Source organism: Embiotoca jacksoni, unplaced genomic scaffold, assembly GCF_022577435.1.
Source record: "Embiotoca jacksoni isolate LCO1_2020_lvr unplaced genomic scaffold, fEmbJac1.0.p SCAF_8, whole genome shotgun sequence".
NCBI classification, from domain to species: domain Eukaryota; kingdom Metazoa; phylum Chordata; class Actinopteri; family Embiotocidae; genus Embiotoca; species Embiotoca jacksoni.
Window position 1 is genome coordinate 1,030,618 of NW_027185436.1, and position 14,405 is coordinate 1,045,022.

Here is a 14,405-nt window from a genome sequence, read left to right on the forward strand (position 1 = left end):
TTGCGATGGCAACGGAATCCTTTGTTATCAGCAAGAGCTTCTGTTATTGTTATAACACTGCCGTGGATGGTCTGCTGCAGCTATGGTTGTGTTGGCATTTTACATGTTTTATCAAAATGATTCTGTTAAATGCAGCCTTGTATCATGATAAAGTTAGTCATACATCCAAAGTCCACCAAAATATGGTGTCAGTCGTGATGGTTCACCTTTCCTCGGCATAAATATAGGCGCATGTCACTTGAGACAGGTCATGGGACATAGGTCATATGAAAAATGTCATGTGATGGAGGTCATTTGACCAATAACAAAAGCGCCGCATAGGTTTGTTTGAGGTTGCAGGTGGTTGACTGGATGAAATATTGTACCATTGCACAATAAAAAAATGTTTTACTTTAGGTATTGTTTTGACTCCAGCTTCAATTCCTCAGTATTTACTAGCATTGCTACAGTACCAGTCAAACGTTTGGACACACCTTCTCATTCAATGTTTTTTATTTTATTTTATTTTTTTCTACATTGCAGATTAATATTGAAGACATCAAAACTATGAAGGAACACTTGAAATTAAAACTGCAAGCAGTGATATACGGGCCCTCGCACGCTGTGCAAATTAACAGCACCTCAGATTAGAGCCCACATAAATGTTTCGCAGAGTTCAAGTAGCAGACACATCTCAACATCAACTGTTCATTAGGAGACTGCGTGAATCAGGCCTTCAGGGTCCAATTGCTGCAAAGAAGCCACTACTGAGGAAGAACAACAAGAAGAAGAGACTTACTTGGGCCAAGAAACACAAGGAATGGACATTAAACCAGTGGAAATCTGCACTTTGGTCTGATGAGCCCAAATTTGAGATTTTTGGTTCCACCCACCGTGTCTTTGAGACAAGAGAATGCTTTGTTGCCAGACTCCCGCTCCAAGTTAGTGACATTTTTTCATCACAAGGTCATTCATAGTGCAATGCATAGTGCATTCAGTGCATGGCATAGTTGAAATGTGAGTACAAAACTACAGTCCATGAGTTGGAATTCCCCAAGATCAAGGCTAACCTTCAATGCTGCACACAAAGATAATGATAAAAAACGAGTCCACAAAGTGAACAAAATAACATCCTAAAGGTGTATATATATATATATGTCCAGACAGGACTGGGGTGTGGAGCTGGACAGCAATGCATTCAGACTGATTCAGCAGTGGCTCCAGTTATTCTATTCTATTTTCTATAACAGAAAATTGCCTTTAACAGTCGAAGACAAAATCAAAAGTGAGCTAGGAAAGATGGAGAAACTGGGTTCAGCTAGTGTTTAGCAAGCTAAATTAAAAAAATTAAAAAAAAATTGAATATGTACTGACCACCAAGATCTCAACAGAGTCATAAAGATGGAACAATATCCATTGTGCACATTAGAGATGGTTGTGGCTGAGAGCCAAAAGCATCTGGTTTCTAGCAAATACAAGTGGATGAGAACAGCTCTAAGTGAAGTATCTTTTACACAATATTTGGTGCAAATTGATTCAAGAGGCTTCTCTTTGGTGTCTCATGAATTCCAGAAGTTTTCCATAATTGCACAGCTGAGAGACTGGAGGGCATTTGGATGTGGAGTAGGGGAAAAGAACAGCACCACAAAAGACGGAGACAGAGAGTAAGGATCATTAACCTAAAGGTGAACAGAAAAAGGTCCATAATTGGAAAGACTGTGAAACGATGGATTTGGACACATTTAGAGTGCAGATGGACTACAAAATAGAGCAGTGATGGATATGGCAATACCACACCTACTACAGATGAATCTGCACTGGTGAGGTTGTTAGACATGGTATAGGACCTCAAAGTTGATCCCAAACCATTATGAAGTAGGTGCACCACTCAGACGGCTCCTGGTAGGGGATGCTGCGTGGCATTGGGAAGCACAGCAGCAAAACAGATTTGATTAGCTTAAGAAGTGAGTCGTTGCCTTTCTTAGGTTTTACAATGTAAAATAAAAAGAAACATGTATGCCTTGAAAAATTGCGAGCTACAAAAATGTAAGACATGGATGTGGCATATAAGCTCAAGATCTCTTATTGACACAGTTTTAAAATATGCATGTATAGAAGTCCTGGTTATTGTGCATTGGTGTGAAGAAAATATCTGAAAGGAAAATCTGTAAATATGTGGAATCTGACCATAAACTACTTGTGTCAGTGTTCAGAAAGGGACTATACAAAGTTCCACCCATAGTGCAGGAGACAGTGATGACTCACCAACCTTTAACCCTTTAAAAACACACCTATTTTTTTACGCCTCTGATCGAAAATTGCAAAAAGAGTATATCTCTGCAAACACAATAAAAAAAATTATATATAAAATAAAAAAAATAACAATAAAGGGAACACTTGTGAGATTTGTTCTGATGTGTAAATATCAGTATATATGTCCATATTTTAATAATAGTTTAGTCTCTGGCCCCCAATTGGGGGCCTCTAGGGCTTGAAGGGTTTTAAACATGGATGTAGCGTACAAACCGGGCAAGGACATGCACATTGTGGAGTTTGCAGTCTTTGACACTTGACATTTCAGACAGGCCTTGGTCAAAACTGGGCATGGAACTTTTGCACTTTGAGCAAAATTAATACTGCATGCAGACTACAGCCTTAAGTGTCCTGAAACTGCCAAACTGCCTTAGACAACCAGCAAGCATATCATCGTAGCCCTTAAATTTATGTTTGCTTGATCTGAGATGAGGTCCTGTCAGACAATGGATCCCATTTTTCAAGTACAGATTTTGACAGTTTGCAGGTTGGGAATTTAAACGCACATTAAGCCCTGGATTTTCACAATAAAGTAAAAAAAAAAAAAAGATAGTCAGATTAAAGGTAGGCAAAACTTGGCAACAAGCTGTTGTGAGAAATATTGATCATCAGTTGAGGTATTTTATGATCTCAACACCCGATAGCAGGTATCACCTGCTGGATAGCAAAGAGGAAAGGTTTCCAGAACTGAGGAGGACAGGTGGAACAGACTAGGTGTGCGCACCTCATTGATGTCAGCACCTGTTCTTGTACCTGTAAAAGCCAGTCTTACACCTGTCATGCTCTGGTCGACTGTAAAGCCACTAACATGTTATTTACCGTAAATGGAAGAAAGAGGAGAAATGTTAACATACTGTGCAGAGTTAAAGTTGTTAAGTATGGGTGACATATGTAGGTCAATGTTTATTGTAAGTAGTAAGTGACCATGCATACACTTGTACTACAAAAAATATAATAGATGTCTATATGTGTGTATCTATAAACAATAGATAAGGAAAATGCTGCTTTAGGATGTTTAGGTGATGTTTGGTGTCACGATAATTCGCTTCTATGTTTTTCTTGAAACAAAAATATGTAAGATGTTATTATTAAACAGTCAAGTCACACACATTTGTAACTCTCCAAGTTTTTCTACTGGCCTCAAGACATAATAGATCAGGAGTTTCCAATCCTTTTTCTCTGAGACCTACTTATGTTGCTCTTGGACACTGTAACATGTATTCACACAGCTGAGCTCCACCAAACCACCTGAACAAACTTCTTGTATGTGAACAATAACAAATTGATACTCAACACAGACATATCCAACCAGTAGCTCGCGGCCCCTGTCGGTTGGAGACCCCCATCATGCTATATAACAACACATGACAGGTCAGTAAGACAATCCGTCATCTTCGTCTTGACTGGAATAGCTCAATAACTATTTGATGGATTGCCGTGAAATGTGGTGATGAATTGTAATTACTTTGGTACTCTGATCTTTTCATCTCGCCGTATGATTGCACCACTTTACTGCGGTGAAACTTGCTTTGTATTTTTTGAGTCAAACTCTGTGTGACTTCAGCTCAACACCATAGCTTCAGCTACAGTGTCTGCAGCATTTCCCCCCATTAGTGTGCAAGTTAGATAGAACTCTGTTTTCTATCCATCATATTTTGTGTTTCAGGATTATTTTGCAGGAAACAACTCAGATTATGTTGTCGTTCTGAACATAGAGCACCAGAGACCTGACAGACAGGGATATTTTATTGTTATGATCATATTGGCAGAGCTTTCACCTGGTGAAACGAAATAACAGTGGTGGTTCAAATTGTCAGGTTAATGGTGCCAAACTTTCTGTTGTGAATGCGTGAAATAAATCTGACAAAATGTCACTGCATCTGTGAGGTCTGCAAATGGCTCGGTAATGTACGACATGTCAATTCAATTCAATTTCCTTTTCCTCGCACCATATCATAACACAGCCTTTTGTAAGGCAATTCAAAAATTACCTTCCCACATTATACGGTGTGTGTGTGTGTGTGTGTGTGTGTGTGTGTGTGTGTGTGTGTGTGTGTGTGTGTGTGTGTGTGTGTGTGTGTGTGTGTGTGTGTGTGTGTGTGTGTGGGCTGGGCTGTGAGAGTGAAAAGACCAGCATACAAGAGACAATGAACAATCAAGTCATGCCTCATAAGTGCTTATTAAACACACCTGACTCATTTGTGCGTGTTTGTTCTTCAAAGTGAAACAGAAATGCAGCTAATATTCAAAGGTGAAAAAGGCATGAAGCAAATTGAATGGTCCTTCTAGTGCTGGCTTCCAACAGTTAGTTGGCCTCATTGTTTCAGTTTGACTGCTGTGGAGAAAAGACAGAGTCGGCAGGCAACAATCCGGTAATCAGTGATATTGCTTTGAGCCTCAAGTCTTTCAGGTCAGCATCCACAACAGTAGAAATTTAGGAGAGGTGCCGAATAGGAAGCACAAAGATGCTTTGGGGTCTTACTCAGGGAGGATTGCTCATGCTATTTGTGCTTGATAATGTTGATAAGAAGGCTATTTAAATGTTCACTCCTGCAGTGGCATTGTGTTTTTTCTGAATCGGAAAAACATCCTGTGCATTTACCTCAAGTCACAGGGGCACAAATAATTTTTATAACTACATTTGAAATGCAATCAGGGAGAACCTGGACAGATTTTGCAAATAAGAGCCATCTCTCACTTTGAAACTTTCTTGAAAACAGCTTATTAAATGTGAAAGAGGAAATCTTTTGAATTGCAGCTTTTAACATCAAGTCATCACCTCTCATAAATATGTTGAGAATAAATCAGAGAATCAGCCTTGAATAACAAGTTACACATTTTGTAAGACAGGATGCTTTGACTCCTGTGTAATGTGGCCAATAACCTCCCGTAACTGTATTCAGATTAGACACACAATTCTGCAGGCAATCACACATTCCTGTTTGAATAATGCATTGCATGTCTTCCGGGGTCTTACCCTGCATCCCCGTGGGGCCGAAGCCTTGGCGAGTGAGGAAAATGGCGTGATCGTGGTGTTCGGCGTGATCAGGGTCGCCTTTCTGCTGCACAAAGGCCCAGCGGCACACATTCTCCAGGCTGCGTGATGGGTTGCCTCTTTCAATGAGGCTGATGGACTGACAGGCAAAAGAAAGAGAACTGCTTACCACTGATCTTTGCTTTTGAAAAGAAACCTTTTAGTATTCTGTCAGCAGGCCAAAACTACACATATTGTAATCTTGAAGTATGAACAGTTTTCACTGTAGACATACTGAAAATGATAAGTGAATTGCAAACAACATTTTGTCCGAACAATCTAAAAAGAAAAATGCTTGGCAAAATACATCACCAATGTGCCATTGTCACTTTGCATATTTTCTCCATGTAAGTGTGAACATGCATTTTACAATACGTATGAAGGAGAGTGAGTGGCTAACCTCTGCACTCTGCGTATATTTACTTCTGCATTTAGCATCCCAGCTCCATTATTAATGATAATAGACTCATCTGACATAACCACTTCTCATTCTACATATTTATTGTTACAATAACAGCATAAGAATAATTACTATGACTGTCACCAAAATGATGACATGTTTGGACTGAATGCTGTGTGCCTTATTGACTTTATTGTGATTTTGCAAGTAGACAACAGTTGAGTATTAGTAGGAAGCATGAGACCATGATGATTTGAATTTGTTGTTCTTTTGTGTAATCCTTGGAAAGTATTTGGAACTTTTACCCAGCAAAGGCAGATTTGTTTTCAGCTGCAGCCAGTGATGGCAGGTTGGGTCAGAGCCTTTGTCTCCTCATAGCAAAAACAACAAGTTGCTGAACAGTCTTTCAGTGTGCCAAGGAAAGGTACAAATATTTGTGCTGCACGTCCAACATGTTACCCATAGATATTCTACTTATTCATGGTGGCCAGAGCATCTGGAATATTTTGGTCTGCAGTTTAGGGTAGTTTAATAGAGTAATTAGTACAAATCTCATGTAACTAATATTTGAGTTCGAGACTGCAAAGCAGAAAAAAAGGTTCTGCTCAACATTAAGTAGCAAAACATATAACGTTATAGCAGCTGACAAAGATAACTTCACAAATTGATCAACTTGGAATCTTATTTTTTTATTGATGTATTATAATACAACATTCTACATTAATACAACATTCTAACTGACTGTTGACTACCACAAGCATTTTGACCCCTTTGCACATTTTTAGATTAACCATTGAGAAACAAACGTGTTACTTTCTTTGGTCGGTCCTCTAGTACTTTATAGGCTGAATTCAAACGAGTTAAGATTTTCTTTCCAGACCTGTTTTTTATGTGACAGAGTATATATATATATATATACACAAATATATGATATATATTTATTCATAAATAAATCTGTTGTTACACTTAATATTTTGCATCTGTCAAAACTGAAGGACTCAACTTTCCTTGATGCTTGCTCCATGTGAGTGGAACAAAAATACTGAGTTATATAAAAACAAAAGTTCTGAGAACATGTTTGGGTTCAGTGTAAAGCAGTTGATAAGAAAGAGGTATTTGTTTGCATAGGACAAAATCCTTGTTAACCAGTGTTATTCTTATTGGGATTTTAATATTTGTAATTTATGCGGATTCTGACATGTCCACCCACGTATCTTTGTAAAAGGTGAAGATATGAGGAAGGCTGTATAGCCAACAAAGCAACTGCCCAGAGGCACCAGATCCAAAGGTACTCTTAAAGTCCCATGTTTACTATCAGTTGTGTCGACATAATTTGACTAATTGTGAATTTGTTTAAAATATGTATCCCTTAAGTACAAATCAGTCGTATTCTTGCGTTTCTGTTAACATTGATGCATTCTGTTTAAAAGCTGCTGTAGTTTTAGCACAAAAAATTATCTACATTATATTGAGCTTGTCTGTTGTTAGTGTGTAATGAACCCTCACGACACCTTTGGAATTATTATTTCATCAAAGGATTTTCTTTTTAATCAATTCATTGTTAATTTTACAAAATATCAACAAATAGTGAAAAAGCCCAAGTTAACATGTTCAATTATGTCATTTTGTCTGAGCAACAGTCAACACAAACATGTCGATATTACTATGACTGACTTCAAATTAATCTAATTTCTAAATTCAGTCTATTGACTAAAGTGTTTAGTGGCACCACACTGTAGCTGTGCACCTACATGCAAAGTGAAGGCAAACAACCTTTGGCTCTGTAAAGACAATTTAATTTTTTTTTTTTTTTTTTTTTTTTTATATTGATTTAATCTTAAATGAAAATAATCACTTTTTGCAAAATAATGATTATTATTATGAAGGTTTTTTTTTATGATTTGATCAACCTCCGTTCACAATGTAGATAAGCATTTCTTCTGTTTGTCAGCAGCTGTACAGTCTTCTCCAACACAGTCATCATGCTGCATTCTGAGTGGCAAACGCTTTCCTGTCCGAATTTTCTATATTTATCTGCATTGAAAGAAAACAGGCAGATAAAGTGTGAAACTCACCTTGGCGTACCCCAGCATGATCATCCTCACCAGGACCACGTTGATGTGGACTCCCAGAGACTCATCATGGTAAATCTCATTCACCTAAGAATCAGGGAGAAGATATTATCAATCTGAGGTTGTCCATTAGCTCAAATAGCACTTCATAAGGCATTCTTGTCATTGACCTCCACCCCGCATGTTGTTAAGTCTGGGCCTTTAATTTTCACTCACTGTGGGAAGAGAGTGGGAGAAATAAACCATCCTTCACAAAGTACTTCATGAATAACTGCAATCAATGCAACCACTACTTTGTGTCATTGATAGAGCCGATGAATCCAGTGAGGGGGAGCGACCTATCATCATGGCTTTGTTCTTTGCAAGACATGGTTGCCATTCGAGAAAAAAAAAAAAGTCAATCAGAATCTAAATAAAGGTGCCTGCAGTTTGCCGAACTGGCAAGTATTCAATGAAATGGAATGTTTGATTTGATACGCAAAGCATATGTTTATACACATTACCATTTTCAGGATTTATGAAAACTAATGAATGCAAACATGCTGTCAGACATGAACATCAGATTTGTTTCAGGACTCACATTTTCGTCTGTAAAGAGAAAGAAGAGAACAGGGAAACTAAAACAGGAGCATGTAATGGAGGCTTTTTAGTATTCAGGACGACTTCGTACCCTGCAGCCTCGGAAGTAATGTAAAGAGAACTGGGTGAATCAGCGAGCCTCGCCAGCAATGGACTCTACACAGGCAGACTGACTAATGTTGATCGGCTTAATTCTCCATTAGAACAGTAAAGTGAGTTTTTTGTCAAGCACACAAGTTCCAATGCCCCATTTTTAGCTGTTTACATTATTATTTTTCAAAGACATATTACAGTATGTGTTTTTATTCAGTCTGAGGAATAAAATGTCCTCTTATCATCAGGTGCCTGAAATATATTAAATACACTGATGAGATTTTGCTCTTTATATTAATCCATGTGCAGCCTTATTTATCTACCTGGAGATGCAGAGTGTGTGAGTTTCTGAATTTTGAAATTACATTATATTAAATTATATTATATTATAATACAAAATTGGACAAGATGTTATAGTGTTGCTTTATAATTATACTAATCATTATTGTATTGTGAATTTCTCAGAGAGTTCATGCCCTTTCCAATCACAACTGGAAACAAGGACAATAGATATTTTATTGACATCTAACCTTTAAGGCTCACAGTAAGTTGTGTGGCTGCCCATAAGCCCGTCTTCAACACTGTTGTTTTGCCCGTGACTGATTGACCCTACAGTACGTAGTAATCAAATCGGTGAACAATTTAACATCTTGTCCTGCTCTCTGGCTCTCCCTATATGGGGAGACCTAGTTAGCAGCAAGGAGCATGTGGACTGAAATGAAAGGCAGCGTCACAGTAGGTCTGATTTTCTCTGGGCCAGTGATTTCTCACTGAGCTCGTGCACCTCATTGCACAATATGTCAGTGTTCTCAACACAGAGTAGAGGAGGTGGAAAAAATATTCAAGCAGTATATAATCACATGCTAAATTGTCCTCGGAGCATTGTTTTTGCCTTATTGACTTTTTGAGGGGGTGCAATCCAGAACAACAGGACAACAAACTACCATTTAACTAATGGTTCAGCAGATTGCATGACTTTGAAATGTATGAAGCAACAACCTGCCTGAATGTGACATCTGCCACAGATTGGGTCTTCGAAAAGAAGACAAATAAATGCTGCTGATCATGAAGCTTAATCACTGCTCCACAGGCTGCACTGGGAGCCCCAACTTCGGAGGCAGAGTTAAAATTACACTATTTGTTAACCCACACACTGATCTGCTTGATCCCAAAGGTTCTTCATAATGCTGTAATTTAACAGCTTCCCCCACACATCATGGTAGGACTCACATCCTCGCATTCAGCTAATGTTCACTGGCGTATAAGCTAAAAATGGCAGCAATACATCGGTGGAGAGGGGAGCAGGGCAATCTATTGATGAGTGTGCCCTTCAAAACCACTAACGTGGTTGCTTCCCCAACTGTATATAATTTGTTTCATAGACATTCTCCGTGTGTCACACTGTAACAGAATGTCTGTCCTGATGTGTACCTCCACGCATATCAACTAAATGACCTCCACTGCAAGTATTACAGAGCATGGATGGATGATGGTCCCCACCACTTTCCTTTGTAGTGACGAGAGGTGACCATGGGAGAAAATCTTAACAGTCAGGGTCCAAAATCTGGCAGAAAAACCTGAAAGGAGATGATGTATATTTACATTGTGTCAGAGTGCAGGTGTTGATTAAACTCTATAGTAATATTTGATCCTGCAATGAGATGTGTGGAAGGGTACAACGTTTTTGAAAAATACCATTCTGTACAGTGCAGTGCAGACCAACCATCAAGTGACCACATAAACTAACAAGTAACAATTCAGACCATTATAATCTCCACAAGGCTGCCATTTGTTATTATCTGGTATTATAAACTAAACTGCAAGTGTACCTAATACACTGATCACTCAGTATACAGTTCAAATGTAAATGTTGTTGCAGTACCTAAATGTCACCAACAGAGGTCCACAAAATTCATGTATTACTTACTGTTTGTCCTATTTTGACATTTTTTGGGTAAAGTCAGAAGAAATAAATGTGTAACATCTGCTTCCAACTTCTTCCTATGTCATGGGTGGTTTCTACGATGGGTGTTTTTTTTGGTTTGTTTGCTTTTGGCTGACCTTATATATAATTAGTTCAACTCAGACGCTGAATTTGTATGTTTTCCTTCAGATTCCAAAAATGCAGATTATCATCTTGACAAAGAATATCCAATTGTTTGATCTTATTTGGTTAGTGGTGTAATCAAAGGACTGCACAGGACACAACTTTTAACTGGAGCCCTTTATGGTGATTGAGGCGATGTGTTATATTTTCCACCCAACAATTTCAGGAGAGAAAAGGAAATCTGAAGCTGTTACCCATCTCTGACAGCCTACAGAGCGAAAATTGATGGTAAAAGGTGAAGCAGTGTTATCTCTGTGTGTGTCCTTTCATGTGCACAACAAAGACGAAATTAGATCCATCGTGATCAGCCACAATCTTAATTCAAGAGTACTGGGGGAAAAAAGATCCAAAAATAGAAATGTTAAAACCTTCAAGGCACACATCCCCTTCACTGTTACAGTGGTGTTACACCAAGACAGATCAAAATAGTATTGGAAAATATCTAGTTATAAAATTTAACAAAAAGAGGCTCATAAAATCAAAACTATACACAAAGATTTTGAAATATTGGATAGCGAATGTATTGAGTGATCTCATGACACTATTTTTACAGAATGTGTGAATATACAATTGAGTGAAGCATGAATTTAAAATTGGATTTCAGAGAGAGCTAAATGTATTGGGCAGCCATGCATGTTATGAGAGCGTGTGTGTCATGCAGAGCAACAGAAAATCAGAAATCACTAAAGAAGTCTCATTAATGACAAAGCATGTGACAACAAGAGACTTAATTCTTATCTCATCTCTTAGATTGAGGACCAAATATAATACTTGGGCTCTACCACATAGATTAAGGCACAGTGTGTTTGTCTGCAAGAGCTTCCCTGAAAATCAGGTCTGGTAGGAGAAGGGTATTACTGTAAAAAAAAAAAAGAAAAAAAGAGGGGAGGGCGGGTGAAATAACAAAACAATGAGAAAAAGAGAGGGGAAAGACTGATGAGGAATTGTTGAAAATGAGACAATGAGTGTAGATTATGAACAGAGGAGCAAAGAAAAGACAGAACAAATCTAGAGGAGAGATGGAGAGAAAGGAAGAAGAGAGGCGAGAGGAGAGGAAGAAGAAACGAGAAGGGGGCAGGGGAAGAAAGGACAGAGGATAAGATGAAAGAAGAGAGGAGAGGAAAAGAGGAAGCGGAGAAAGAAAAACAAAACAAAAACAAAATGAAATGAGACGATGAAAGTAGAGAACAGAATAGTGGAAAGGAATAGAAGACAAATTAAGAAGGAAAAAAGACAGGAAAGAAAAGAGGAAAGAAGTAAGAATAGAGAATTGAAGAGGAGAGATAAAGGGGGGGAATGTAAATGGGGCACAGAGGTGAAAGGGAGAAGTTCAAACAAAAAGAAAAAAAATGCATTAGAAGCAAAGAGGACAGAAGAAAACGGTTTGAAAGACTTTCCATCACTGCCACAGAGCTTTTCTCGTTGTCTTTTTTTTCCCTTCTGAAATTTACTCAAGTGTACAGCTTTGAAGTACCTGTGCTTTCTTTGAGGATTGCTCAGCTACATTTATTTGACAGCTTTATTTCAACCTTTTTGACTTCTGATGACAAAAGCAGTGTGTAGTCTGGATCACGTGTCAGAGTTCTAAGTTAGCAGAAAGGGAGATTTTTTTTTCTCTCCCTTTTAAACATCTTTATTTATGGTTTAATTTCAATACATGTACATATAACGTTATCATCTATAATTGCATGAAGTCCCCAGAGATTTATCTGGTGTCCCTCAAATTATGTCAACTTTTACCGCCACTGCTCTTTGGATAGTACCAAAAATATATACATACATTTACAACTTTGAAATAAAATGGAGGAGAAGTGAGAAGACAGAAAAGAGAAGGTACAAAAGAGAAGGATAGCATAGTAGAGAGGAGGTGAAGTCAACACAAGGCTGTACCTGCAGATCCAGTGTGTGTGTCTGCAGTGAGAGAGGACCAGAGAGGGTGAGAGAGATGCTATGAGTGTAGGGCTAGTTAGAGAGAACCAGAGCTGCAGAGTGGTCCAGATAAACGGACATGGCAGGTTGGAACTAGACAATGCTGTCAATCACAGTAATCATGGTCAGAGGTCAGAGACATAGCTGCTTCCAAACGAAGCCAGCAGGGGCCTCTATTGGAAAACACCATCAATAACCTCATAATATAATCAGCGCCAGACACTGTGGCCAATGAGAGACACGACTTGGTAGATTGAAAAGAGAAGGGAGTGATTTTAGAAAACGGTTGATTAGAAGGAAATTAAAGGATAAATATGTTATACGTTACACATATAGTGTATTGAACAGAGAAAGGAAATGGCATAACACCAAACAGGAGAAATATTGGCTTGCTTGTGGTCTGTTCCCTAAACCTGAGGACACCTGGCAGCCCTGCAGGATTTATCTATTATTAAATTATGGAAGTCCATTCATCCCAGGAAAAGAACAAATATGTTATTATTATATATATATGTATTATTATTAATACAAATGTAATTGCTCAAAATGATGGTATAGTAAATCTAAATGTTGAATTCTGCTATATTGTATGCCATAGTTAAATTGTGAATGGTAAGATATTAACTAGGTACCAGGTCAAAATTATTAGATGTAAAAACTAAATAAAGCCAAGTATAACAACAAAACAGTTCAAATGTTTAAGTCAAAATTATGACTTATGACTTGTGAGTCAAAGTTCAGACTTTGACTCAATAGTCATGAGACACTACATGAATATTTCAAGATATTATAAATGATGAAGGTATGTAACCAGAGTTAAGATACAAAGATGCAGTCAACTCATCATCAGTTTTTACAAAGTAAAAATGATGAAATTTCAATTTCCTGAGATAGTAGAACTACGTTTTGACTTTATAGGACAAAATACTTTGATCAGTCCAAGGTAATTGTAAATTGGTTTGATATTTTGACTCACTATTTTGACTCAAGAAGTTTCAAGCATTTTTTTTTTTTTTTAACTCTTAAATGAGTATTTTTTTTTTTTTTTACTTTTATCATTCCTTATTTTTTCCTGTAAATAAATATGGCTCTTTATAAAATAAATTAAAAAAAACCATTGTATTATGTAATTAAAACAGCAGGAAACAAAGCATTGATTGGCTGCCATAGACAAACAAACTACTGACATCTTTCTAGTGAGCCACCCTTCAGATTTACAGCAGGTAAAAATAAGTATTGAGCATGTCACCATTTTTCTGGCCCATTCTTCCACACAAACAGTCTTCAAATCTTGAAGGTTCCGTGAGTCTCTTTTATGAACTCTGATCTTCAGTTCTTTCCATAGATTTTCAAATGGATTGAAGTCAGGTGATTGGCTCGGCCATTGTAGCAGCTTTATTTTCTTTCTCTGAAACCAGTTGAGAGTTGCCTTGGCTGTGTGTTTGGGATCATTGTCTTGCTGAAATGTCCACCCTCATTTCATTTTCATCATCCTGGTAGATGGCAGCAGATTTTTATCAAGAATGTCTCGGTACCTTTTTCCATTCATCCTTCCTTCAATTATGTGAAGTTTGCCAGTACCGTAAGCTGAAAGCAACCCCACACCATGATGTTCCCACCTCCAAACTTCACTGTTGGTGTGGTGTTTTTAGGGTGATGTCCAGTGCCATTTGTCCTCCAAACATGATGTGTATTATGGCATCCAAAGAGTTCAATTTTGCTCTCATCTGACCAGACAACATTCTCCCAGTATTTCACAGGCTTGTCCAAATGTTGTGCAGCAAACTTTAAACGAGCTCCAACATGCTTTGTCTTCAGCGATGGAGTCTTGCATGATGAGCGTGCAGACAGGCCGTGGAGGTTGAGCGCATTACTTATTGTTTTCTTTGACACAATTGT

The 14,405-nt window shown here is 38.0% G+C and overlaps 1 protein-coding gene across 1 annotated transcript in view; it reads right to left on the bottom strand.

The window, feature by feature from the left end:
- The window catches only part of adamts3 (ADAM metallopeptidase with thrombospondin type 1 motif, 3), a 145,971-nt gene that overhangs the window by 62,101 nt on the left and 69,465 nt on the right, over positions 1-14,405 (bottom strand). The window contains exons 6-7 of the mRNA XM_069178498.1: positions 7,802-7,885; positions 5,270-5,426 (exon numbers count right to left, since the gene is read on the bottom strand). Coding sequence (XP_069034599.1) covers positions 5,270-5,426; positions 7,802-7,885 — 241 coding nt within the window. The remainder of the gene's footprint in view (positions 1-5,269; positions 5,427-7,801; positions 7,886-14,405) is intronic.